The sequence below is a fragment of the Arctopsyche grandis genome, chromosome 7, assembly GCF_051622035.1.
Source record: "Arctopsyche grandis isolate Sample6627 chromosome 7, ASM5162203v2, whole genome shotgun sequence".
Lineage (NCBI taxonomy): Eukaryota > Metazoa > Arthropoda > Insecta > Trichoptera > Hydropsychidae > Arctopsyche > Arctopsyche grandis.
The window spans coordinates 32,084,670-32,110,236 of NC_135361.1; the positions used below are offsets into that span (position 1 = coordinate 32,084,670).

Here is a 25,567-nt window from a genome sequence, read left to right on the forward strand (position 1 = left end):
GGAAGACAGCCGCGCTACAGACTTGTCGCGCAAAGATTCCAAAGGCTCACTGTCTACCTTGATGATACTCTTGGCTTGGTTTGCCATAGTCATAGCGTTTGAGCATGGAAAGAAGTATGCTAGGGTATACTATAAGACATAAGAAACGAGCAGTTATTAGGATCTTAGAAACATTACCAAAGTTGAAGATGTTAGTACAAAAACCAAAACATTAAAATGGAGATAGACTGGTCACATGATAAGAGACAAGAAAGAGAAATGGTCAACATCTATGACAGAATGGACTCCACGCTATAAAGCAAAAAGAAAAAGAGGCAGACAGCGGAAAAGATGGTCAGATGACCTGAAGCAAGCTGCAGGCCCCTTATGGACAAGGATGGCAAGAGAAAGAAATCTGGAGGAGGCCCATGTGTCATCAGGACACGTTGAATATGAATGATCCAGACTGATGTGTGTGAATTTATTATTATTTTGTAACTAGTTTTTAAGATTCTTGTAAAAATTCAGCAATAAAGGCTTTGAAATTGACTAAGAAGCATATGAAGACACAAATTAGATTAAAAGTTTTACATCATATGTAGATACTGTGTATTTAAATTGCATATTATTTACTCTCGTATCATGTGTGCAATTTTTCTATAACTTCAGATCATTTGTTCCCTTCGTTCGTGTATTTTATATTGAATTGCTTTTGCGCCATCGACTCATTGTTTTATCGTTTATTATAAATATAATACATTATACCTAAGCCTCTCAACAATAGTGTTGTTATTCTATCGTTAAGTTTTACAATCACTTTTATTGAAGAGTATTTTTTTATCCACTCTCCCCATGAAAGCAAATAAATTGGCATGATGTGGAACCAAATAACAGAAAAAATATTTTCTAATCCTACTAAGGTGGTAATTTTATACATATAAGGAATTCGTTTCATTAAAACTAAATTTTATACATAAAGGAATTAGGTTAAAAGAAAAAATTGTTACTAGATAACATCAACTTTATTTTAATAACCTTTTCAACAAGAAAAAACTTCTACCTACATATGTATATAACGTTAATTTATACATAATATAATACTTGATAATAGATGAAGTTTTGATGCAGATTATACTTCAATATATATGTATGTAGCTTTTGTCTCCATTAGACAAAACTGTTTTACATATTCTATAAATTACAAATTTTATAAATTATCATTTTATATTCCTTTTAGAGGGTTTTATAAGTAAATTTTTATCACAAACACGGTGTTACACACAGTCGTATAATAATATTATGTAAGTTTAAAACAAGCTGACGCAATCCAATCATATTTTTATTATACATACATATACGTATGTCAACCATGCTGACTTCGAAACCTGCAAGCAATTCTCGGGTGATATGTGGCAAAATACATCATTGTTAGGTTTCTTTTTAGAGCGCTTATCAACTTAATATGTTAATCTGTGCTTAATTTACATTATTATACACGCAATACACACCCATATCCAAAATATTAATAATTCATTGTGCACTCTAACATAAATAATATGCAGCTTTTACTTTGTAGTTCTTGTGGAATGTTCTTTCCGGACTCGTAACACGATCTTTCTCTATCAATACATAACAAACGTAAACTGGATCCATTTTAATCAATTGTATTAAAAAAAAAACTTAAAAACATGGCCTTATCACATCTGCAGAGCTTTTGCTGAAAAGGAAAAGGATTTTCACATCACTTGAGGATTTATAGTCAAAAACTAACGCCATCTATATTTATCAATTTCAATGTCGTAAATCAAAATCAAAAATTATTAAAAAAAATAACGACAACATATGTTATATCATACTATGAAGTCCATGTATATAAAAAAATATTTCGAATTGACTGAAAATTATAAAAATGACAAGATCTGAAACACTTGACAGGTTCCTCATGTGATCCTGAATGAAAATTAATTGTAAATCTGATTGAAATCCAAACTTATCATAAAAATGCTTATTATTATCGAGAGTAAAACATTTTTTTTTACTTCTGATTTGATTCCATTAACAGTTTCCAGATCCTAAATGCAAAATCACACTATTGAGTTATTCATTAATGATATTTTTATATTATTAAAAATAATCTCACTTGAAAAGTCCTCGTTCAAAAATAAATTATTGCATCTTCATCTATTCCATCTACGCACTCGGGAGTCAGTCGGTTGAGAAGATTATAAAATTTTGAATACATTCGATAATTTTCTGAATCGACCACATTCCTACGCACTTTAAAGAGACTAAATTTACAAAATTGACAATATCGTTAATTGCATTACGTAATGACTTAGAATTTTTTACACATTATAACATCCACTACGTGACTATCTATATAACTTTGCAAAAATGAAGCCATTTATTTTGTGAGCGTGTCAAATTTGAAGTGTAAACGACTAAATCCCTAATGTAATTTTACGTACATTAGAAACAACTAACTGCCCCTTAACATTTAATCTTTTGAATCGATTATCATTTTTCTTTTTGTCTGGAATTCCAATCAAAAGGGCAAAAACCACTGTTCGACACAATGTTAAAGCCTAGCTTACGAATGGTTCATACGAAATGCAAACCATATTTACGTACGTACAAACGAAAGCAAACGACTAGGAAAAAATGCACATTTACTCGTAATGAAAGTCCCCTTGCATGACAACAATAAGATTGATAAAATATATAGTATGTATTTATATATAGAAAAGTTTTTATATAAAATTTAACGTTCCAATACATCGAACAAGAATAATAATTGAAACCATTCCAACATTGCACAACGTAGAAACGTTTACGTATATACATATTATAATAGAAAAGATCATTAAGATCCATAGCTGAGAAGCTGAAAATTGAAGCATACATTAACGTTAATATATTGCCGCCACATTGGTTAGGTTTAACAATAAAGTTAGTTTTAAGTAAATATGACTTTTTTCCTACTCTCAGCTTATTTAATTTTTTTATTACAACCATAAGACCGCATAATCTACGAGGAATAATCCTTAGGTGTAATCATTTGCAAAATATATGTATATTATATTATATGTACTTATCGATGTATGCATATATTATATAATATTAGAGCTTAGAGAAAAGGAGTTAAAATTTACAATTAGTGAATAAAAAATGTTATTACATAAGCGTAAATGTACGCTACCGATCAAAATCCATAAACGACTGTAAAGTTTAGGACAGAAACAATTAGATGAGAATATTTACTTCCTTTTCTCATTATTACTCATCTTGTATCCGTTCAATATCGGATTGTTATAGATTTAAAATCAGCGCATTAGAACTGTCCCATATCGATGAAAGTCTCGAACGGTATCAAATCTTCGCTCATATACGTGGTTTCAGCATCTACACAATCGTCAGATGGGTTCATATCGATGGTTGGCAAAGCCGGCAGCTCTTTATTCACCACAGAAATCTCATCAACAGTAGTATTACCTTTTTCAAAGTGAATCGTGGCCGTGACGTCGAACGTGTTCGATACTATGAATACGTCTCCGGAATCATCGAGCGATATTTCATTGGAAAACGACGACAGTTTGCAGAATTCTGGCTTACTGTTGAAGTTCTGGTGCATCTGAAAGTCTTTCTGTTTCGACTGAGACGTGGAATGGCTGGGAGAGCCTGCGTTGGTTTTTTTGCTGTTCGTCAGCTGATCGGTATCGTCGGTGCATAAATTATTATACGAAGGGTGAGCTACTTCGCTGTTATAGTTGTAGCAAGAAAGTTTAGGATTAACGTTATGCGGCCTTACGGGTTTCTCGACTAAATGCAAGGAGCCAGGTGCCCCTTATTTCATAATAGAGCTTCCCATGTCTAATCCGCCCTCGTCTTCGAGCTTGCTGAGGAATTTCACCACCCGGTACTGCTCCTCGGTCTGTCGGGCCATGTCTATCAACGCGAGCAGCTTTTTGATTCCGATGAACACTCTGAAACGAAACGGTCGGTGTGAAGTGCGTGCCGATACAATCTTACGTAAAGTACACCAACACGATGATAACCTGTGTCCCTGTATTTTGCGCTGGAGATTTGAAAGGTCTTTCTTAGAGAACACGTCCGACTCTTCCAACACGGCCATCAAGTGATCGGGATGGGAAAGATTGGGCACGTGTAAAACAGCCGTGAACGCAGACACCATTTCCATGTCTTCCAACACTTGTCTAAATAGCAAAAATCATAATGTATATACGTCATACATACCAAATAACTGGATCAAATATTAGAAATCTTATGAAGAATAACCTCCTACTGCTCGTGCAGAGAATTAGCAGTTTGCGACCTTTGGGAGGCTGCTTTTTAAGCAAGACGAGAAGAGCTTGCAGTGTTAGATTGCTGTAGCGTGGTCCAATAGAGCCGTAATCCAAAAGACGTTCGATATTGTCCACAAGAATACACGATAGAGTTGAACGATATGCATCATCAAACACCTAAAAAAATTAACTCTGTTATGTATTCATCGATTTAATTCCTTCTTTTTATTTTATTTATATGTAAAAAATATCAATAGATTAAGTTTTGTAATCAGGAGAAAATTCGATGTAGTGAAATTGTATTAACATTAATTTTGAATCACGTTTCAATTCCTCTCCAAAATCACTCATTGAATTTCAACAGGAAAAATGGTAATTTTATACCAAAACAAATCGATTATACCTTTCTTATTTGCAAGCACTTAGCATTCTCGGTAAATCCGACCATATCTTCAGGTGAGCATACTTTGACGAATGGAAAGTCAGATAGTTTGGCGAGTTGAGCTGCAAGAGCCGTCTTTCCTGAGTTGGGAGGACCTTCGATGAGCACGGAAACCAATCCTAAAGACGTGATATAAACAAAAATTAAACCGCCGTAAGATTACACCAAGTATGACACGAACAGTTAGAAGTATACCGCTTGATTCTGTAGCACGAGCTTGTTGGATATACAGTTTGCCGTCTTCGAGCAGAGAAGAAACTGGTGTGCCCCAGTTGATGATTCCCCTCGATAGGAAGTGTTCGAGTGCTTCTGCTGCTGTGCCGAACGCCTGAAATTTTAAACATTATAAATATTGTGCGTGGGCAAGGAATTTATAGGTTCCGCGACAAAAAACTCACAGATAAAACGCCCACGCGACATAACACTCACGGACATTATATTCACAAATAAAACGCTTACGGGTCACGCATTCGTACGTATAAAAACATTATTTTTTACAGCAAAATTAATCCAAATTCAATAAAACGCGTCGTGATGAATTTACACATTTTCCTATTACAGATTAATATATAATAGATATACCAGTTTAATCTCAATTTATTCACGAAGTTCATTATATAACGGGATTATATCATGTTGTTTGTGTAGCCAATATATGTGCAATTCATCATCCAAGACTTCGTTTTATTTTTAATTATTTTATCAATAGTACTATTATAAAACGATTGTATATATAATAGATTATTCGTAAATAAAAAAATACAAATTTCCTGGTGATGACACTCATGTCAAATTTTTTAGCCAGTTTAAAAATCTAAGACGATAAGGATTAGTAAATAGCCTTTTCAGCAAACGTGGATTTTTACGCTGCCTTTTCGAAATAAGGGAAAAACCACAAGTTCCTTTTTTAAGGGACAAGACGAGTGCAATGCAAGTCTTTGTTTATAGTTACCGGCTTAATGTCGTGTTCCAGAGCGTGCAAAAAGTCGGCACGATTGACGTATAATTTTTCCATAGCTTGCGGATCAAGCTCTACTTTGCTAGCGGCTTTAATCAATCGGTTCATAGCTGTAGACTGTGCAGCTCGCACTAAACCTTCTATTTCGGCACCGGAAAAGTTCTTCGTCAAAGTTGCCAGCTCCTGTAAAATATATTTTAGTACACATTTAGATAAGTTAATAAATTAAATGATTTCATTGATTAAAGTGGTAATTTTGGTTAATAGACATATATATACCCACATAAAATGCAGCACTTGTTATTTTACACAGTGTTTGAGCAAAAAAAATATTATCCCTTTATATATTGGGTTTTTAACGATCACATCTTTTGAATACGATTGTTTACTAAGATTTGGGTTCAGTTTCGTGGTTGATTTCGTTGTGGTACTATAAAAATCGAATACGAAGCAATCAATAAGAACAAACGCACCAAATTATCATTGCAGCAAAAAGTGAAAACCGCGACTTTGGCAAGCACTGGATTATCACCGAGGTCAATTGCCAATAAAATGGGATGTTGTTCAACTACTGTTTCAAGATTATTGAAAAAAAAAATTTAATCTGGAACCTTAGCTCGTAAGAAGGGGACCGGGCTGAAAAGGTGTACATCTGATAGGAAAGATCGCTAAATCCTCTGATTATCTTTACTTGACCGATTTACAACTGACGTACAGATAAGAAAGAATATGTCGGAACAATTTTTCATCAAAATGCAACAGTAAAAAAAAGATTTAGAGAAGTTGGACTTTACGCTCGGAGACCTTAAAAAAAAATAAAAACCACTACTCACTACGAAAATGAAGAAAACCCGATTGGAATGAGCGAAAATTTACGAAAATTGGCGACGAGTTATATTTTCTGATGAATCCAAACTTTACCTCTTCTGTTCGGTGTCACGATAAATCGCTCACGGACCTGACACTCAACGACATAACGCGCACGACATATCGTTTACGCGACAAATCGCTCATGGAAATTACACTTACAGATAAATGGCTCATGCGACATTACGCTCATGCAATAAATCGCTCACAGAATAATTCGTACGTACAAAAACGTTATTTTTACACAAAAATTATTTCAAAACTCAATTAAACGCATCGTTACGAATTAACTCACTATCCTATCACAGATAAATAAATAAAACATATACAAACCAGTTAAATCTTAATTTATTCACAAAGTACAGAGTTTATTATAAGAATTTTTAATTCTTCGTATTTATAAGGATTTTCGTTTATATATATTTTATTTATTTATCTGTGTTAGGACAGTGTGTTAATTCGCCACGATGCGTTTAATTGAGTTTTGGAATAATTCTTGTGAAAAAAATAACGATTTTATACGTACGAATTATCGTGAGCGTTTTGTCCCGTGAGCGTAATGTCGCACGAGCCATTTATCTGTAAGTGTAACGTCTGTGAGTGATATGTCATGCGCGTTATGTCGTTGAGTGTTAGGTCCGTGAGCGATTTGTCGCGGAATAATATAGTCTGGGGATGTTTTTCCTATCATGGAATTTGGCGAATAGTTTCTGCAAGGTGCCATCAACACAATAAAATATAAAAAAAATTCTGGAAGAAAGTTTCATTCCTTCTATGGAAAATCACCTTTCGTATTCTGATGACGAAATTTTTCAATACGAATCTGCACCTTGTCATCAAGCTAAATTGGTGTCTAATCATTTTATTTAATAGTATCGAATATAATTATTAAATTTCGATCAAAAAATCGAAATAATTTTGTTACTTTTTTTAGGTTCAGAACTATTTGCAAGAATTGGGTGTCAAGACGCTGCCATGGCCTAGGAATAGTCCCGATTTAAATCCAATTGAAAACTTATGGATGGCTATCAAATATAGAATAAGCAGAAGCAATGTATCTTGTCTCAAATCATTAAAATTAACAATAGAAAAAGTGAGGTATGAAGATTTTCCAATCGAGATTTTAAAATTTTTAATAGATTCTATGCCTATAATTTGTACATGGAAATAAAATGAAAAATGTTTACACAAGCTAATGTTTTTATCCCAAATCGTATTCAACTATGAGGACGAGTTTGGTCGTAAAATTTGTCTCCCATTAAAATTGTCCCCAACCCATTTTTGTGACGATTGGTGTTTAGCAGATGTACTTTGATATGATCTATCATTTTAATGACTGTTGGTATTGTTTTGTGTAAGATCACCGAAATTTCACTCAAAAACACATTTAACTTTAGTGCTGCGTTTTATGTGAGCGCGACTGTAGATCTTCGATTCTAGAATGCTTCATAAAATTAAGTATTATTTCCATAATAGTGTGGAAACATAAATGCTTGAAATGGAATAACAATAATATGTGAATGAGAAATATTTGGGTGAATATAGGAATAATCCGGATCCAGTAATCTGATAGACCTGAGTGAAGAGCTTGATCCAGGAAGCAGTTATGAACAAAAGTAACTAAGATAATGGAATTTTGAGTCCATACACATTTATGTAACACAGCGAATGTAAATTGCACAAAATAAGCAGGAATTGAAGATGACATAAGTTTTTATGAAACAGTATACGTTAAAAAAACTAAAAATAATATGAGAAAGTATTATATGTATATTAAGCATCGACATTCAATTAAATAATCGTCTAAGTTTGAATTGAAGTTAAATTAGTTTTATTGCACAAATAAACCTACAATTGGCATTGATGAAGGTATACTATAAATATTCTGATAACGACAAAAGTAGTACAAGATGCAATATTAACAAAAGCACTTTGTAAATCAATATTTTTATTTTCAGCAAAGTCTGTATTGATTTCACTTTCACACTTTCGGCGTTGGATGATCCCAATAAGTTACTCCGCAGTTACATTTGAATAAGAAAAACCTAGAAGAATGTGTGAAAGTCATTAAAATATAAATACACTCATACATACCCTGTTATCGACATCTTCGTTGATTTTCTTAAACTCCCTCATTCTCTTAGTGTGAATGTTCAATATTTGGAATCGACCGTCCTCACTCGGAAGACCGATCTCCATCTGCACCTCGAGTCTTCCAGGTCTCATCAGCGCCTCGTCAATCATATCCTTACGATTCGTCATACCGATGACAAGGATATTATTCAATTGTTCAACACCTATTATACAAAAAAAAAGTTTGATTTAAAAATCGATACTCGATGAATTTAAAATGCAAAATCGAAACATACCGTCGATCTTAGCGAGAAGTTGATTCACGACAGTATCGTGTACTCCAGTATTTCCACCGACAGATCCTCTGGCTTTGCAAATAGCATCGATTTCATCAAAGATTATAATATGTAAGCCGCTGTTTGGACCGCTCTGTTATATAATACATTTTTATATGAAATATATTGAATACAAATAAGATCACGTTTTTGTTATGTAAAATTACCCTTTTCTCTTCTTCTTCGGCGTCTGCGAAAAGTCTTCGCACGTTAGCTTCACTCTCACCAACATATTTATCGAGGATCTGAGGACCGTTGACGATTTTCGGCTCACGAGCGTTCAACATTGTGCCGATTTGTCTAGCCATTAAAGTTTTACCAGTACCGGGTGGGCCATATAACAATATACCTTTGACGTGCTTACAACCTGAATCAAACTGAGGAATTAGCAAACGTGATCTGTATAATTGTAAGCATGGTATTGGAAAGTTTTCGTACCTAATTGTTCTACTACTTCAGGTGGAAACACTCTGGATGCGAAAGCTCTCCTGAATATAGCGTTGAACTCCTTGTCTAGACCACCGATGCCCATTTTTCCAAAGTCCCAATCTGGATTTATGATCGACTGTCTCGGTTGGATGCTGAAGAATAATAAATCGATCGTATTATAAATAAAAATTGCCATTTTTACACACAGAAGACGAAAGACAAACCTTTTAGCTTTGCCTGTGAGATTCAGAGATGAGTTTTCAGCTTTATCAAACTGTATGCAGCTGTCGGGAAGACAGCGACCGAATTTTACACGACGCGGGACTGCGTCAGCTCCAGCTTTCAAAGCGGCAAGATCGACAGCTATCGAAATACGTACATACTCATTTTAATAAATTAAAAACCGTTCGTGTAACAACAAATTACATTATGAATTGAAGAAAGTACCTTCTAGAGACTTTATCACCAACGATAGCATTTTTTTATCCCTAAAGCTAAAAGCCAACTGTTGACCGATTGTGAAAATCTGTCCAGAAAATTGGGAGACGAAATCGCGAGCCATTAGATCAGAATCATATCCTTCAGTCGACGTCCTATAAAACCGAAACACGGTTAATACAATTCAATAATTAAACATTGATAACGCTTATGAATACTGTCTTACGTTTTTTTGCTCATAAAGTCGGCTTCTATAGTGAGAGAGCACAAACATTCGGCCGAACTTATCGGAAACGACTTCACATCAATATTCTGTTAAAATAAAGGAATAAAATCGTAAATAAATCAGTCTAAAATTTTTAAAAACATTTATTTTTTATTTTTAAGCAACCTGTCCGATGGAAAGGGTGGCCCATTTCCTCTGTGGTGCCGAAAATCCGACAGTGCCTCTCTCAAGCCCCGGATAGTTACGAGCGTTGAAGATGAAATGTTGCGATGGTCCAGTGGATACTTCGATATGCCTACGATTAATTGATTGCCATTATTTCAACAGTTTTACATTTATAACGTAAAATTTTAGTTACAACACTCACTTGACATCGCCCCCTCCGAAGTCATCGGCGTTAACGAAAGCACAATTGGTGATGGCTAGTTCGTCTGATGGGCAACGCCCGGCACGCATACGCTGTAAATTTTCACCCATTAATATACAAATATTTGTTTTAACAAAATTTAAATCAATATCCAAAGGTGATTCGTTGCAGTTATTACACAATAGTTCAATACCCGTTTAATACAATGAAAAATAAAATTATTGTTGCTCTAATAAAATATGATAAGACTGATGCTAATCGTTTACGAAACATCGAAATTTACCATCATCATTTTTCAGTGGGAACTTATTGATGTTTCATCGGTTTCAAGTTAAAATCTAAATCTCAGCACCCCCGGTTGGAATTTATTTTAAGGTTAAAGTAATCATGATGTCAAACGGTGTAAAAAAATGTTGATTTAATTACACAAATGATGATAAACCTACCAAGGAGGACATGTCGCAGTAGGCTCGAGCCGAACACTCTCACCCCTAAAACTACCCCTGTCGAGGCTTTCAGGGATCGATTTTCTGGGGTGGACACACTTCAGAAAGTTAAATTTCTCTAATATTCTATTCCCCACATTTCCTCGGAAACCTCTGATGACGATTAGAAATGACGTGAACGTCAAAAGTAAATCTAAATAATGATAAAAGCGTGCATATATCAATTTCCTTATAAATATTTGAAATTTCAAAAGTCAAAAATTATTTAATATTATACTGTATTCGTTCACTAAGGGTTCTTGACTATGAACCTGATTCTGATCCTTATTCAATATACGCGTAGGGAAAACATTAGTCGTTAGCTGCGCTAAGGATGTTGGCCACTTGGATTTTGAAATTATGGATAAATTAGCAGATACGCAATCATGAGTACACGGGAACCCCCCTGGAGCCGATGATTTCACCACCAACTACGCACCAAACAAGCCTTGAGGCACAGCACACAAAGGAAGACCTTGACCCCGTAGGAATATTCCAGAATCTGATCTCATCACGTTGCACAATCAATTACTACATATATAAACCAGCGCAACTTCCCTAGATGCCGGTGAGCCTCAGGAGCTCAACCTCTTCACTCCTCCGAAGCAAATACCTACTTCGCCGTATATACAAATACGCCTGTATTAACTTAACAATAAAGATCGTGTTCAGACTAAGTATCTGATGGTCGGCTTTCGTGGCCTTACGACCCACGATTTGGTCGATGTTTTTTTTTGTGCTGACCACCCTGGTCAGCACATACGAGTTGTTCGACAACGGTCGCCGCGTAAACATTGTGTTTTTACGTGGCTCGCTCTTCGCCACCGAATGATGTTTGACGATACTTGGAGACCAGCTCCAGTATCCGTCCGGTGTGCACCAGAGGAAGCCTGGTCTGTCTTCGTACCGAAGGAAGACAACTCAGCTACGCGTGGCTAGCCTCAAAGCACGCGTGGTTCTTTGTTGACTCCCCCCCCCCTTGTTTTCTCTGTTTGCTCTATGTAAATTCAACTTGCAAATATATTCATCATATACAGCTTTACGACCTGTTTTTGATTACATATAATTTCCCGCCACTCTCCCGTATCACACTCACACTTACGCACACGGTACGAGAGCAGAGCAGCCAGAAGCAGAGACCAGACCACCGACGACGAAGGAAGACACCGTGAGGAAACCAGCCCCGCCCACGCTTACCGCGAGCTATCTCACAAACCGACACAGGTGGCGTCTCGATTGAGAACCCCTGGCGTCCGTACAGATCGTCTTCAAAACTCAACTGAGTTTTGGCAAAGATATCGGTAGAGAAATGAAAAGCAGCTCTTCAGACACGGTCCTAGCATGCCAATATCCCCCCTCCCTCATCCTTCTCCTGGAGCAGAGAGCTCCACCCTCGAAAAGCCATGTCATTTGGTTTCTGAGAAGTCCTTCAACTTCTTCGGAATGAGGTTTTTGGTATTATGAATTTTCACTTTTCATACATTAGCCTCTCCCTAGTAATAAAATATTATGAAATCAACAATAAATATTTTCCTCAACTACTTATCATAAGTTATAATAGTAATATTTAACAAAAGAAATATGTGTTTGAATCAATGACGCAACGAGACATTTTGGGACCGTATGCAAAAATTATGAATGCATGGAATTAATATTGAGAATTTATTTTCTTATTAGTGATACTTTTAGCTACATACAGGTCTGTTACTGAGAGTTGGCGCGTTCTTGTACTCGTATAGAAGCGCGCGAAAGGGACAGAGCGTATTTTTATTATTAAATGAAGAGTAACAGCATGCTATACACCTATTCACCGACACTACACAATCTCATTTGTTCACGCCAACTCTCAGTAACAGACCTATACATATTTTATTAAATTTTGAAAATAATACAGCAATAAAAATCCAGACTAAATAGTCATCGAAATCATTTTTAGTCATCCAGACTAAAAAACATCGAAAATGAAGTTAAACTAAAACGATGCATTGAAGGCAATTTTTTTTAGAATATTTTGCTCTTCATTTTGTAGGAATCTAGCACAACTTGTGCTATTACGAATCAAAACCTGTGATCTTATACATTTCACACTAATCATCGTCGATCCTGTACAAACATGCATAACTCAAGGGCAACGTCCCCTTCGACCATTCCAGAAGAAAGAGTTCATCGCTTAATCGTAAAATGAACGAAACCCAACAGTGATGTCATCAGGCAACCGTAAACACGTGGCAAGCGTTTACGCGTGGTACACGACCCCATTCTCAAACGGACGACGTCCTGGCGCTGACCCCATAGCTATAAACCACACGTGTACCGAAGACACGTGCCTCGAAAACAGGTCAACACACGTGTCTTGGAAACGAAGACAAAGCATCTGCACACGGCACGCTTCAAGCCAGAACGTATATAAAACGACGCACCAGAGTGAACCTCTGGAGTTCAACCAGATCACTTCTCCGAAGCTCAACCTCTTCGTACATACAATAACCATTGTAACAATTGAACAAAAATAAACGATCCACTTACAAACTACACAGTATGTGTTTTTTTAGGCCGGGATACGGTCAACATACCTTTCCTGCCTTACAATTTTATAAGTGAGAGGTACAATTTTTGTAGATGGGATACAAAGGGATACGCGAGTGAAAAAAGATTAGAAGCCGCTGATATAAAGTAACACAATTAGTAAAAAAATAAATACTATTATAAGACAGGAGGTTATGTTGTGACCGTAACCCGGCCTATGGAAACTCGTTGTAGATAACAGAGGGAATTTATTTTCTTCAGTATACAAGTTTATTGTCAGTACAGAAAATTCACGGGGAAGTGGGCTAGTTGCTTGCTTCAGGGGAATGCCTGACTGGACTGATGTCTGTGGCTGCTGTACTGGTTTATATATGGGCACGGTGATGTCATCATGTTCTCGGGGATTCCTCCGGGTTCAAGGGTATCCTTTGTGTGGGTGTGCCACAAGGTTGCTTGATGGGTATTCATCTAGAGCGAGTCGAATCGCCTTTATCGGTGGTCTGGATATGGGTGAGGTGATGTCATCTCGTTCTTGAAGATTCTTCCAGGCTCAAGAGTATCCTTTGTGTGGCTGTGCCTCAAGGTTGCTTGATGATTGTTTATCTGGAACGAGTTGAATCGCCTTTATCGGTGGTCTGGATATGGGTGAGGTGATGTCATCTCGTTCTTGAAGATTCTTCCAGGCTCAAGAGTATCCTTTGTGTGGGTATGCCACAAGTTTGGTTGATGGGTATTCATCTAGAGCGAGTCGAATCGCCTTTATCGGTGGTCTGGATATGGGTGAGGTGATGTCATCTCGTTCTTGAAGATTCTTCCAGGCTCAAGAGTATCCTTTGTGTGGCTGTGCCTCAAGGTTGCTTGATGATTGTTTATCTGGAACGAGTTGAATCGCCTTTATCGGTGGTCTGGATATGGGTGAGGTGATGTCATCTCATTCTCGAAGATTCTTCCAGACTCAAGGGTATCCTTTGTGTGGTCGCGTGCCTTGTGTTTTATGGGATTTATGCTATTTCGGTTGTTCCCTTGAACTCAAGGTTTGTTTATCTGGAGCGAACCGAATCGCCTTTATGGGTAAGCTGGACGAAGTATTTCGGTTGTTCCCTTGAACTTGAGGTTTGTTTATCTGGAGCGAATAGATGATTGCTTTGGCTTTGCTGAAAGCTCGTACAAGCTGTATTGTATTCCTACAGATCTATACATATTTTATTAAATTTTGAAAATAATACAGCAATAAAAATCCAGACTAAATAATCATCGAAATCGTTTTTAGTCATCCAGACTAAAAAACATCGAAAATGAAGTTAAACTAAAACGATGCATTGAAGGCAATTTTTTTTAGAATATTTTGCTCTTCATTTTATAAGTGAGAGGTACAATTTTTGTAGATGGGATACAAAGGGATACGCGAGTGAAAAAAGGTTAGAAGCCGCTGATATAAAGTAACACAATTAGTAAAAAAATAAATACTATAATCAATAGGTATATTGTACCAGTGGTGTCATGGTTTCTATGGATTTCCGGAAACCCGTTGTTAAAAATTAAAAGTTTCCGGAAACCCGTTAAGCTGTCAACAACTGAGCATTTTACCCAATCAATTGAATTTGAATACCTTGTCTTATACGGTAGCAATGTTATTGAAAAGAAATACACCGAGCACACTAATTGAATAAACAGAAGGGGAAATAGGGAACGGTAGAAAGGGGTGAGGGAAACGACCGTTGAATTCCCATCGTTTCAGAAGCCGTGGCTCGTAACGGCCGTTGACCAGTTGACGTTTTCCTTGAGAGCGAGTGCTAGTCTGGATCGATTGTCCTTTGAAAATGGGTGTGGGTTTCGTGTTGGGAGCGGAGACAGGCAGCGGGCGGAGCACCCCCGACCCTTCGGAGGAGCCCCCTCTGCCCCCCCTGCCCTCCAGAGCCTTCAGGTCTTCGGCCAACAAACTCTACAAGACCATGAAGAGGGTCCGGGCTGCCTTGCATATCTTCGCCAACGTACTTATCTTACATATTCCATTCTACATTTTTATTCTATTTTCCCACCGAACCGATACTGATTCGTCTGCTCCATCTGTTCACTGTTCACTGTTCACTGTTCACAGCATTTCCAAGTCAAACCTCGTAGGCAGCGTCTCACCGATGCTGGTAATACTCCTTGCCACACTCCCGGCACTCCGCAGAAGAGGTGCAGACAGGTACATTCAATATTTCTTATTGCTTCATTCAAATATCATATGGAAATTTTCCCATTTTAAAATGTAGGCGTTTTCTCTTATTCAAAATTGTCAGACAAGAATTTCTTCTTTTAATATTCATTCATGAAAACCATTAAAATGCTTTGAATTAATTGCCCAGGTCAGTAGAATATGATAGATAAATCAGTGAGATAATTCATAATTAAAACACAACAATAAAAAAAAATCGGGTGTGACCAACCCATGACTTTATCTATGTATTTGAGGAATATAAGAAGGTTACGAATTAAAATTCGATACTTAAACATACATACACGTTCACACCTGCCGGCTATGAGACATTTTCGATACAAATTGAGCGCAAATTTAGAGAAACTTACACAAGACAAAAGCTCTACTTCCGGCTGTCGGATTTTGTTCGAAATTTTTTTATTACTTAAAATCACTATAATTATTATATATATTAAATATCAAGAAAATAAAAATAATTTAAATGGTCAAAATAAAATATTGAAATATTGTTTAAAAAAAAATACTACTTCCGGTTTACGAATTCTGACCAAAACATTATCAGCTCTAAGTTAGTACATAAAGAATACAAATTTTGATACGTTCAGGGGTGTGGAAAGAATCGTGTTCACAACATTTTTGACTTTTCTAAGAGGAAAAAATTCCACTTCCGGTTTATTGAATTTGATGATTTTTTTTGTATTTTCATCACATAGATACAATAATTATAGTTGAATTTTTTCGTAAAGAGCACACATGTTTAAGGGGTCGAAAAAATAGAAGAAAAATCGAACAAGAGTAAACTGCCACTTCCGGTTGACGGATGCTTACCAAATTTTTTATATATATATAACTTGTTATTAAGCTTAAACTTCTAGATATGAAATTTCAGTTCAATAAACCAAAAGGTTACTGAGTAAAAGATAAACAACCTCGATTCTTTAGAGTAAAAGTACTACTTTTAGTTCAGATAAAAATATTACAGCATAAAATTTATAATTTCTATTACATGTAAAAAAAATTCAGCCTGATTCGGTTACGGTTTGGGAGATAATTTAATTCAAAAACTTAGAAGAGGCCTTGTAAAAAAAAGAGGACACCTATAAGGGGAGGTACCATTTTCGGTCAACTTAAAATCGATAAGAATTACTTAAGTTTCAGTTCGATAGGACTAACGGTGTTCAAAAAATCCCCAAAATACACTGACACACATTTCTTCTAGATCATGAAAACGTGATCAGTGATCGATTCTGAGTTTGAATCAGTCAAATTCTTGATTTCGAATTTTCTCATGATCACAAAACTTCATATATATCGTTACTACGTACATAGATAAAATAAAAATTGTAAAATTTCAATATCACATTCATGATCAGTGGGTTTAATAAAAAAATGCTTTCTAATATTGTTTATATGTGTAATTCATATTTAATTTTCCAGCTATTAGGTCGCACTCCGACCAAACTATACAGTCCGTTCGGCATAGAAACTCCTCGATACGCTTCCGATCACTTCAATGACAGCCGTTACTATCCTAGCACTCCGGAACACGGGTATGTTTACAACTGCTATTCGTACACTCACGTGTACTAAGACTGGGCACGAGCACTAACATCATCATCATCACATTCACTTAACACTTGTTTACGCTTCATCACTATTTATAGACAATATTAACATTCATTTAACATCCTTCATAATCACATTCATGATCGCTCTCTTTCCATTTTTCAGATCTTCGCCCGTACGAAAACATTTCAAATCCAAATCTCACATGTGGAGGCTTATTAACACTCGTCCCCGTTCCCTATTCCACTGAACGCATTCTACGCTCATCTACGATCCGTTTAATTACTTTCATCGTCACTGAAGAAAAAAAACCACCACCGAAGCGAACCCACCATATTGTGTGATTATGATTTAGATTTAACGGCGGACTATTCACAGATGGTCTCCACTTTTCACTATCATTTACATTATAAACATCCACCGAACCATGGTACAATAAATATATCCTTTTTAAATTTATAATAGACATGTATTTAACGGATTATGTATATTATTTTAGCATAGTTTATGTGATATGTATCTCACATTTAGAACGACCTGTCATAACTATTTTTCATGTATACCAAAAAAAAAATGCTCATTATATTTAGGATGTGACTATTTATACATACTGTGTGTATACCCAATCGACTACACATACCGTATGTATTAAGAGAGTAAATATTTGCATATTTCATGAAATCTTCACGGATCTTTTTGACATTTTCATGAAATGGGCGATTTTACGGATTGGATGTTACATATGTAAAAATAATCGATTGCGTATACATATAGTTTGGATAAGAAGTCATATCTGTATATTTAATATAAAATATATTATGTACTTAATCAAAATTTTTGGAAATATTTTGCCAATGTTGCTTGATTGTGATTAAAACAAACAAAAAAAAAAAATATTATACCAATACTTGTATGAAGTATTTATTAAAATATGCTATAGTGTTACATTTCTAAATGTGATATATTTTCCATTTCTTTTATATTATATTAATCAATATTTGAAAGTTATATAAGGTTAGGAATTATTTTTTTATTATTATTATAATAATTCAAAGCAAACATTGATGCTGCCAAAGATTTTTCATTATTGTAGAGATAATTTCTACATTCAGTTCAAATTTACAGTTCCTAGATGTTTTTTTTATTTTTTTATTATACATAATATCATAAATGGCAGCTATTTATTCGAGGAGGGTAACGAGAGGCGTCTTGACTGAAGAAGTGTATTAAAATTGATGTTATTCCGCGAACGTATGCTTGATTCTGTGTACGGTAAAATCTCGGCTGGTTGCTTTTCAATTTTGAAGTCAATTGGCTGAGATTTTGCAGTAATTTCAAAATTCAACATATCTAATCTTTCATAAATCATAAACGCTATACGTATGTGAATATGTAATATATAAACATAGCTTTTACATCGCTAGCTGTAAGGTATCTTTAAGAACATAAAACGCTTACTTATGACTACTGAAGTATTACAAGAAAATTGTTGATTTTTATTCTATAATAAGTTTTTTCGACAATACTATATTATATTATACGAAAAAAAAAACTTTGACAATATTTTGCCGCCAGTATTAAATATTGACTAATATTTAAAAGTTATTTTAGTAATAACTTACCTAAAATAGAACGTTTAGTTTACGTTATTATTATCAGCCAAATATTGTTGCCACATTTTCTTCGACGCAACCGATTCGAGTCGTTTTCCGTACACTTTACGATTAAAATAGGTTGTAAGTGAAATATATTACGCAGAGTTTTCAATTTGGGTGCCAACCTATGTCATCGGATTTCTAAATGAAGAACAATAAACATTATACTATGCAATCCCATCGGATCCTATATTTTTTGTTACGTCTATCTTGGAATTTCTCGAACGTTGGTTGCGTCTGAATTTGAACACTCTGTACTATATTTTGATGCTTATGCATTTTTATTTTGTACTTTTATACATGCTTATACAAATAAATGTGTTTGAACAAGATTTTTTTTATAACTCCTAACTGAAATATAAAATAAAATGTCCACCCCTACTTAATACAATTTTTTATTATCTGGTTATAAATACAATGTAATATACACATACATAAAAATATATTCTCTTAAGTGTAATAATATTGTTAATAAAACAGAAAAAAAAAACATAGGATAGTTATGAATATTCTCTCAGTGAATTATTAGTTTTTTTTAATCTTTCATCATACCTTCAGTAAACTGAAAATTCATATAATTCGATATAAATAGTCCGCAGTTATATAATACTAAAAAAAATAATTTATAAATTAATTAAATAATATTGAAATTCTATAGAATGTGAATAAAACAAACTTAAATTAGAATTAACGGACACTGACAAGTTCCACTATCACCATTTTCGGAAATGAAATGCCCGATTAAAATTAATTGAATGCATAAAGAAGCATTAAGAATGTACAGACTCCGACGACGATTCCTACTATTAAAGAATCCCTCTTCTTTCTAGAATTGATTCTGTGGATTAAGCTATGAATGGCCGGGAATCTGTAACAAATTACAACTCAATAGAATACTTGTAATAATACGACATCCATTTGTGTTATAGTCTTTGATCCGATTTGTACCTGTTTGACATGTCGTTGAATCTGGTTTGAAGCTTTTTAAACGACTGCCGCTGAGTCGATAAATGTTCTCGCGTTTCCATAGCTATGTTTATTTGTTCATCTACCATATGATGAGAGCTGCGCATACATACATATAATAAAAACAATAAAACAAAAATGTAGACATTGATTTGTTAAGTTTTTAAAAGCGACTGAATGCGTCGATTACCTATGTAAATGTGCACCTTCTTTAGTATACTGATCACGACGAGATAGTCCTCCAGGGATGTGTTGAGAACCGTTGCCTTCGGCACCTCGCAATAAATCTTCTCGTTCCCTTCTGGAAATCCAATTTCCTTGTGTTTTTCGGAATTCTTGTTGATAATCCTAAAAATTGTCAATTTAAATAAAATTTTCGCAGTTTGATATTGTAAATAATTAAAAAAAAACAACAAACTTGAAGTATTTCTCTATGTCTTTGTCTTGTATGTAGCATTGCCGCACCACTCGACGTTTGTTCAGCCATTTTATCATTGACAGCTGCCAGCTAAAAAATTGAAATATAATAAAAAAGGCTGTATCAACAGTGCTTTCTTTTTACACGTAGAAGTAACAGTTCAATTATACACAGCTCAATATAAAATATGCCATAGAAGTCAGACCTAATCGGTATAAATAACAGGGGTGTCATTTATGTCATGGGGGAGGCTGAGGCCCCCCTGGATTTGAACGGGACTATCCATGTTGTTTAATGTATTATTATGAATTTGAATTAAAATGCTAAACCAACAAAAATAGAATATTGAAACTGTCATGTATAAACACGTCGATTTTTCCCAGAAAAAAAATGTTATAGAACTCATTTATCCGTATTTTACCATTAATTTTATTGATAAAAATTATAAAATAAACAATCAAAATCTGACATAGCGAGAGAGGATGTGCGAAAAGCGAAAAAACGGTCGGAATAGTGTGGATAATAGGGTGTCATGACAAATCACTCACGGACTGTACACTCAACGGCGTTACGCGCACGAAATTTCAGTCACGCGACAACTGGCTCACGGCCATTACACTCACAGATGAATCACTCGCACGACATTTCGCTCACGGAATCATTAAAATAGCGTCCAAAAACGTTATTATTTTTTTACACAATAATTATTCCAAAACTCAAACGTATCGACGACTAATTAACGTGACTTATTTATTAATCACAGATAAATAAATAAGCCTGAAATTTAACATACACGCTATTTTAATAATTCCGTGAGCGAAGTGTCGCGTGAGTGATTTATTTATGATTTATCTGTGATTGAATGTAAAGGCCGTGAGAGATTTGTCGCGGAACCGGACAATAGACGTCACCGAGAAAGATAATGGAGTATTTTTGAACGTGTCTATTACCATCGTAATGGCGGACTTGATTTCCACATATATTGATGACCAAACAAAGCAAAATGGCTAAGTTTGAAAACGATCGGATAAGAAACCAAATTTCGTCAGACGTAAGAAGAGGTTAGTAAAACAATGTTTAAAAGAAATAGTTAAAATTCATATATACTATACACACCTTGACTAATCATTTAAATGCAAACTCAAGTTTAATTATACTACGTCTGATGTTTTGCAAGCATCATCCGATGTGGCTAAGACTAGATTGCCCAAAATTGGCAGTTTGAAAAGAAATATACAAAGGCAGAAAAACAAGGTGCCGATTCATCTATCAGAAACAAGAAACGAAATCAATATCAAATCACAGGCAACCAGAATCATCTAACGACGAAAGAATTTTAATGTTTGCCACGCAAAAAAATGTGAATGCCAAGGAATATTAATATATATATATATATATATATACAGTACACGGCATACTACTAGAAGGCCTCGATTAAAAACCAGGAATGGCGATACCATTAATATATTTTCTCCTTCCAAATAAAACTCGAGTAACGTATACATGTATAAGAATAATGATCGATTTCGAAAGAGCAGCCATTGGTGCTGTTCAAACGCATTACCCAAATGCACGGGTTATCTTCCATCTATGCCAGAATCTGAATAAAAGAATTGGGATTATTCCGATTGTAGACAACCGAGAATAGGTCTAGCTTCTACAGTGTACTAAAATGTTATTTGCTTCGTATGAATTACTCGGTTGATTAATTGTTGAATTTCCATAGCCATGGTTTCGAACATATCATCGGCGCTGAGGAGAGGAACTGTGTCTGCTTGAAGACTGCTTCCGCCTCCTCCGGCTCCCAGTTTGCTAAACGCCACAAGTTTGACGTCGATATCATTCTCCAAATTCCTAGCTTGCTTGCGAAGATCTAAACAATGACATAATGGCGTTTTAAATCAATTTGTAAATTGAATCTACGTGTGAAAGGACGTGTTCCATGCAGGTGATAGTATGGTCATGATAACAATAAAACAAAGGATTGTGGAAATTGCGAATCATTGACATAATATGTGCAAACTCACTAGTAAAATTGTGAAGTTAGTGGGACATAGAATAATGTTTATTTTACCTTCCCAATTCGAGGGCAAACCGCTGCCAACGTTCGCCATTTTCAATATCTGACGTCTCCGGTTTTTGACACTTGGGCTGCTTTTGGTCCAAGCACACGCTGAAAGTTGGCCTAAAACCAATTGCTTAAAATTATTGTAATAACACTTTTCGACACGAAAAATGTTTCAGAGACGAGATATGACTTTTCTTATAGATCAATGCCCAGTGAACACGAATCTGGTAACAAAAAATGTAGATTGGCTCGAGATTCGGAGATATATGTGTTTTTTAAATCGCGCGATTTTTCTATATCTTGGTGTTGTTCGGTCGATTTCTCAAAATCTGTTAATTTTCTGTTCAAAATGAATATTGGAATCTACAGTCGGGTATTTTATCTTTCATTTTTAGTACTTTTCAGCTTTCAAATCTCTCTAAGTAGTTGTCCAGTTCAAATCAAAAGTCAAAATTACGTATTTTCACTTGGGATTTTTTCCCACTGTTAATACTATATTATATTGAGCATTTTCTATTGAAACATGTTTATTAGGATAGTGCTCTACTAATACGAATTTTTTGCTCGTAAATTTACAGATTTAAAATTCAGCACACATCCAATTAACCATTATAAACGAAAACAAAAAATAGTGTGGCAAAAATTGTCTTTTGGGCGATCGCAATGTGACTAATAATCCAATTACCATGTTATACATGTGGTCAGTTGTAATCTTTCCCTTTAATAATTTTGTTGATATGTTCTAATTTTTTCATTATCTTTTTTGCTGAATTTTTTTTAGCTTTAAAATCCAGTACGCTGGCCGGTAAGTTTTGGTTCGATTCAAATAAACGAGTATAACGTTGCATCAAGTTTTTGTTATTCAGCTCCAATATTACGCTATCTATCGTTAAAAATACAAGGAATATATAATATTTACTGAATTAAAAATTTACGATAGGAATTATAATATAATGATAGGAGATAGCAAATAAGAGATAAAAACTTTAATTTATAATAATTCCAAAATGTATTTAGTTGTGAAATTTATACTGTTAGGTAGTTGAAAAAGATAGTAGTGTTCGTTTTAAGAATTTTTCTATTCATATTAAGATGTCGCTATAATTTTTAAGAAAAAACTTATGTCACAAAAGCAATAGTAATACATATGTATGCACATATATATATATATGTATGTAAATATAAATCTAAGTTTAAAAAAATGTACATACATGATTCATTATCAATAACAATAAATGAAAAAAATATTATTGCATAATTTGTTCGAAATATATGTACATATACTACACACATATGTAGGTATTTAGATTGGAATTTTATCGAAAAAAATATTGTTTTTCTATACAAATATTTCATATTAGATACAAATATCATATTTGACAGAACAAAAGCTTTCGGAGAATTATAAATATTCCTCATAATATATGCAATTATGTATATTCCCCGTAATTTAAGCAAAATATTTGTTCTAGGTAGGATTGAAATAAATTATTTGTAAAATTTAAAATATTTTTAAACAAATATTTTTGTATGATCAAACATATGAAATGTAAATATTTTAAATGCTGAATACTAATTTACCATTTTTTAGGAAACATACAATAATTATCCTATACTTATATACTGGATCACCTCTTTACAAACCTCCTTTACGTTTTTTATTATTAATATTACAAGCCTCTTCTGTATTGGTCTGACAATATATATAAGAATATACGACAACGTACATATATTATATCCTACATTCTTCCGATAGTTTTGAAACTTTGCCATTTTCCGCGGTTTGGTCGACAATATTTTTATACAAGATTGCTAATGGTATCCTTGACACATCTGTGCTGAACGAAGTTAATTTTAACGTTAATGCCCGATTCACCACATGTAAAAAACTTTTTTATCCACCAATTTGTCGTAATAATACTTCTTTTAATAGTGCAATCGCTTCTTTTCCAATAGCAGGATATTCTTGCTGTCGCCTTAACCAAAATTTTGAAATACTTTTTTCATTAAATTCCACTTCAAGCAAATTATCTGATCTGATATCGATCAACACTTCTTGGGCTGTCCATGTAATATGATCATATTTTAAGGACTTGGCAAATGGTGTTCTTATCCAATTGTTCCTTTCATCCTCATTCAAGTTTGGGAAATATTTCCTTAAATATATACATTCCCTAAATATGTAATGTGGAAAAATATTCATAAATGAATATTTGTACTTTCTATTGAATATTTTCGCGGCTTCCGCGAGAAATCCTACGGCCCCCCAGGGGGTCGCGACCCCCAATTTGGGAAGCACTGGTTTAGATGATTGTCCCGACCTTTTTGCTGACTCTTTCAGTATTTTTAGGACTAAGGTGAAGAAGCTAATCTGTGGTTGATTCGCTTCTTCACCTTCATTGTTTTTTTCAATTTTGATATATTTTTGTAATTTTTCTTATGTGGTGCTCACTGTACATGGAATATTATATTTTTATTTTTATTTATTATTTTTTTTTGTCTCACTATACTGCTTTCTTGTTTATATATTATTTTGTATGTGTGCCAATTTAAATAAATAAATAGATGGCGAAAAATAGTCGTAATAGACACGTTTAAAACATTTTGACCATCTTGACGTCTTATGGTAAGTAGACATATATTTTCCTTCCTGCCACCCTCTCGTTTTGTCAGATTTTAATTGTTTAAACACCTATAACTTTTTCTTTTTCTCACTATCAATGTATATATGTACATACATATATATATATATATATATATATATATATATATATATATATATATATATATATATATATATATATATATATATATACAGTGGCGGACTGGCCATACAAGCGTACATGCCCAATGGCATGTGGGCCCCACTATCCGTTAGAAAATATGGGCCCTCAGTAAAATTAAATAACTTTTTAATTTAACTATTTCACGTGTGTAAAAATTTATAGGATATTGCACTTTGGGACCTAGAGTTTGGGTATTTCAACAAAACAAATTTCTTACGATATACGCAAACAACTAATGCCTGCTTTAATAGCCCAAGGATCGGTTAACTTTTTTTATTAGGCTCGATTTCTTTTTTTTTTTTATTTCGCCATTTCCAACCTCAATATTATGCATATACCAATACCTATGTAACAACTACCTACTGAAATAAAAACGGGAATAAACAAATTTCCCTGAATAATATAAACTGAATTGCTTAAAACAATTTTGATAGGACGATTCATCATCAACCAGCGATTTAAATTTACTTCATACA

General features: G+C 34.4%; 3 protein-coding genes across 5 annotated transcripts; 1 reads left to right on the forward strand and 2 right to left on the reverse strand.

The window, feature by feature from the left end:
- Window positions 1-985: 985 nt before the first annotated feature.
- Window positions 986-11,069, reverse strand: LOC143914841 (vesicle-fusing ATPase 1-like). The gene is made up of 16 exons (XM_077435211.1): window positions 10,865-11,069; window positions 10,419-10,510; window positions 10,217-10,346; window positions 10,052-10,137; window positions 9,835-9,980; window positions 9,612-9,750; window positions 9,397-9,539; window positions 9,126-9,325; window positions 8,920-9,052; window positions 8,645-8,847; window positions 5,678-5,866; window positions 4,921-5,053; window positions 4,687-4,844; window positions 4,276-4,460; window positions 4,035-4,193; window positions 986-3,962 (listed from the first exon to the last, which is right to left on the reverse strand). Exons 1-16 carry the CDS (start codon window positions 10,874-10,876, stop codon window positions 3,824-3,826), a joined length of 2,247 nt encoding a protein of 748 aa, XP_077291337.1. The 5' UTR covers window positions 10,877-11,069; the 3' UTR covers window positions 986-3,823.
- Window positions 11,070-15,165: 4,096 nt separating this feature from the next.
- Window positions 15,166-18,071, forward strand: LOC143914572 (uncharacterized). Its single transcript, XM_077434837.1, has 4 exons — window positions 15,166-15,420; window positions 15,528-15,620; window positions 17,070-17,182; window positions 17,364-18,071. The coding sequence occupies exons 1-4, from the start codon at window positions 15,250-15,252 to the stop codon at window positions 17,446-17,448; spliced, it is 462 nt and encodes a 153-aa protein (XP_077290963.1). The 5' UTR covers window positions 15,166-15,249; the 3' UTR covers window positions 17,449-18,071.
- Window positions 18,072-19,230: 1,159 nt separating this feature from the next.
- Window positions 19,231-22,392, reverse strand: Gos28 (golgi SNAP receptor complex member Gos28). Of its 3 annotated transcripts, none has more exons than XR_013260862.1 (7): window positions 22,312-22,392; window positions 21,935-22,110; window positions 20,238-20,327; window positions 20,010-20,167; window positions 19,802-19,918; window positions 19,530-19,721; window positions 19,234-19,415 (listed from the first exon to the last, which is right to left on the reverse strand). XR_013260862.1 is itself a non-coding variant. In XM_077435216.1 (7 exons), exons 1-6 carry the CDS (start codon window positions 22,349-22,351, stop codon window positions 19,601-19,603), a joined length of 702 nt encoding a protein of 233 aa, XP_077291342.1. In that variant the 5' UTR covers window positions 22,352-22,392; the 3' UTR covers window positions 19,357-19,462; window positions 19,556-19,600. The 3 variants fall into 3 exon arrangements, 2 of the variants coding, with proteins under 2 accessions (XP_077291341.1, XP_077291342.1); XM_077435216.1 differs by having other exon boundaries at window positions 19,357-19,462; window positions 19,556-19,721; XM_077435215.1 differs by having other exon boundaries at window positions 19,231-19,721.
- Window positions 22,393-25,567: the final 3,175 nt, after the last annotated feature.

Bases quoted from the DNA above. Each gene is read 5' to 3' on its own strand.
- LOC143914841 (XM_077435211.1), bottom strand. The intron at 5,054-5,677 runs GTAACTATAAAC...TTAAAATTTCAG, and splicing joins TGGAACACGACATTAAGCCG to GCGTTCGGCACAGCAGCAGA. The intron at 4,845-4,920 runs GTATACTTCTAA...TCACGTCTTTAG, and splicing joins TCGTGCTACAGAATCAAGCG to GATTGGTTTCCGTGCTCATC.
- LOC143914572 (XM_077434837.1), top strand. From the start codon at position 15,250: ATGGGTGTGGGTTTCGTGTTGGGAGCGGAGACAGGCAGCGGGCGGAGC. The intron at 15,421-15,527 runs GTACTTATCTTA...CACTGTTCACAG, and splicing joins CCTTGCATATCTTCGCCAAC to CATTTCCAAGTCAAACCTCG. The intron at 17,183-17,363 runs GTATGTTTACAA...TCCATTTTTCAG, and splicing joins CCTAGCACTCCGGAACACGG to ATCTTCGCCCGTACGAAAAC.
- Gos28 (XM_077435215.1), bottom strand. From the start codon at position 22,351: ATGGCGAACGTTGGCAGCGGTTTGCCCTCGAATTGGGAAG. The intron at 20,328-21,934 runs GTAATTCATACG...TCAATTTTTTAG, and splicing joins TTCAACAATTAATCAACCGA to CTGGCAGCTGTCAATGATAA. The intron at 20,168-20,237 runs GTTTGTTGTTTT...GACAATTTTTAG, and splicing joins GACATAGAGAAATACTTCAA to GATTATCAACAAGAATTCCG.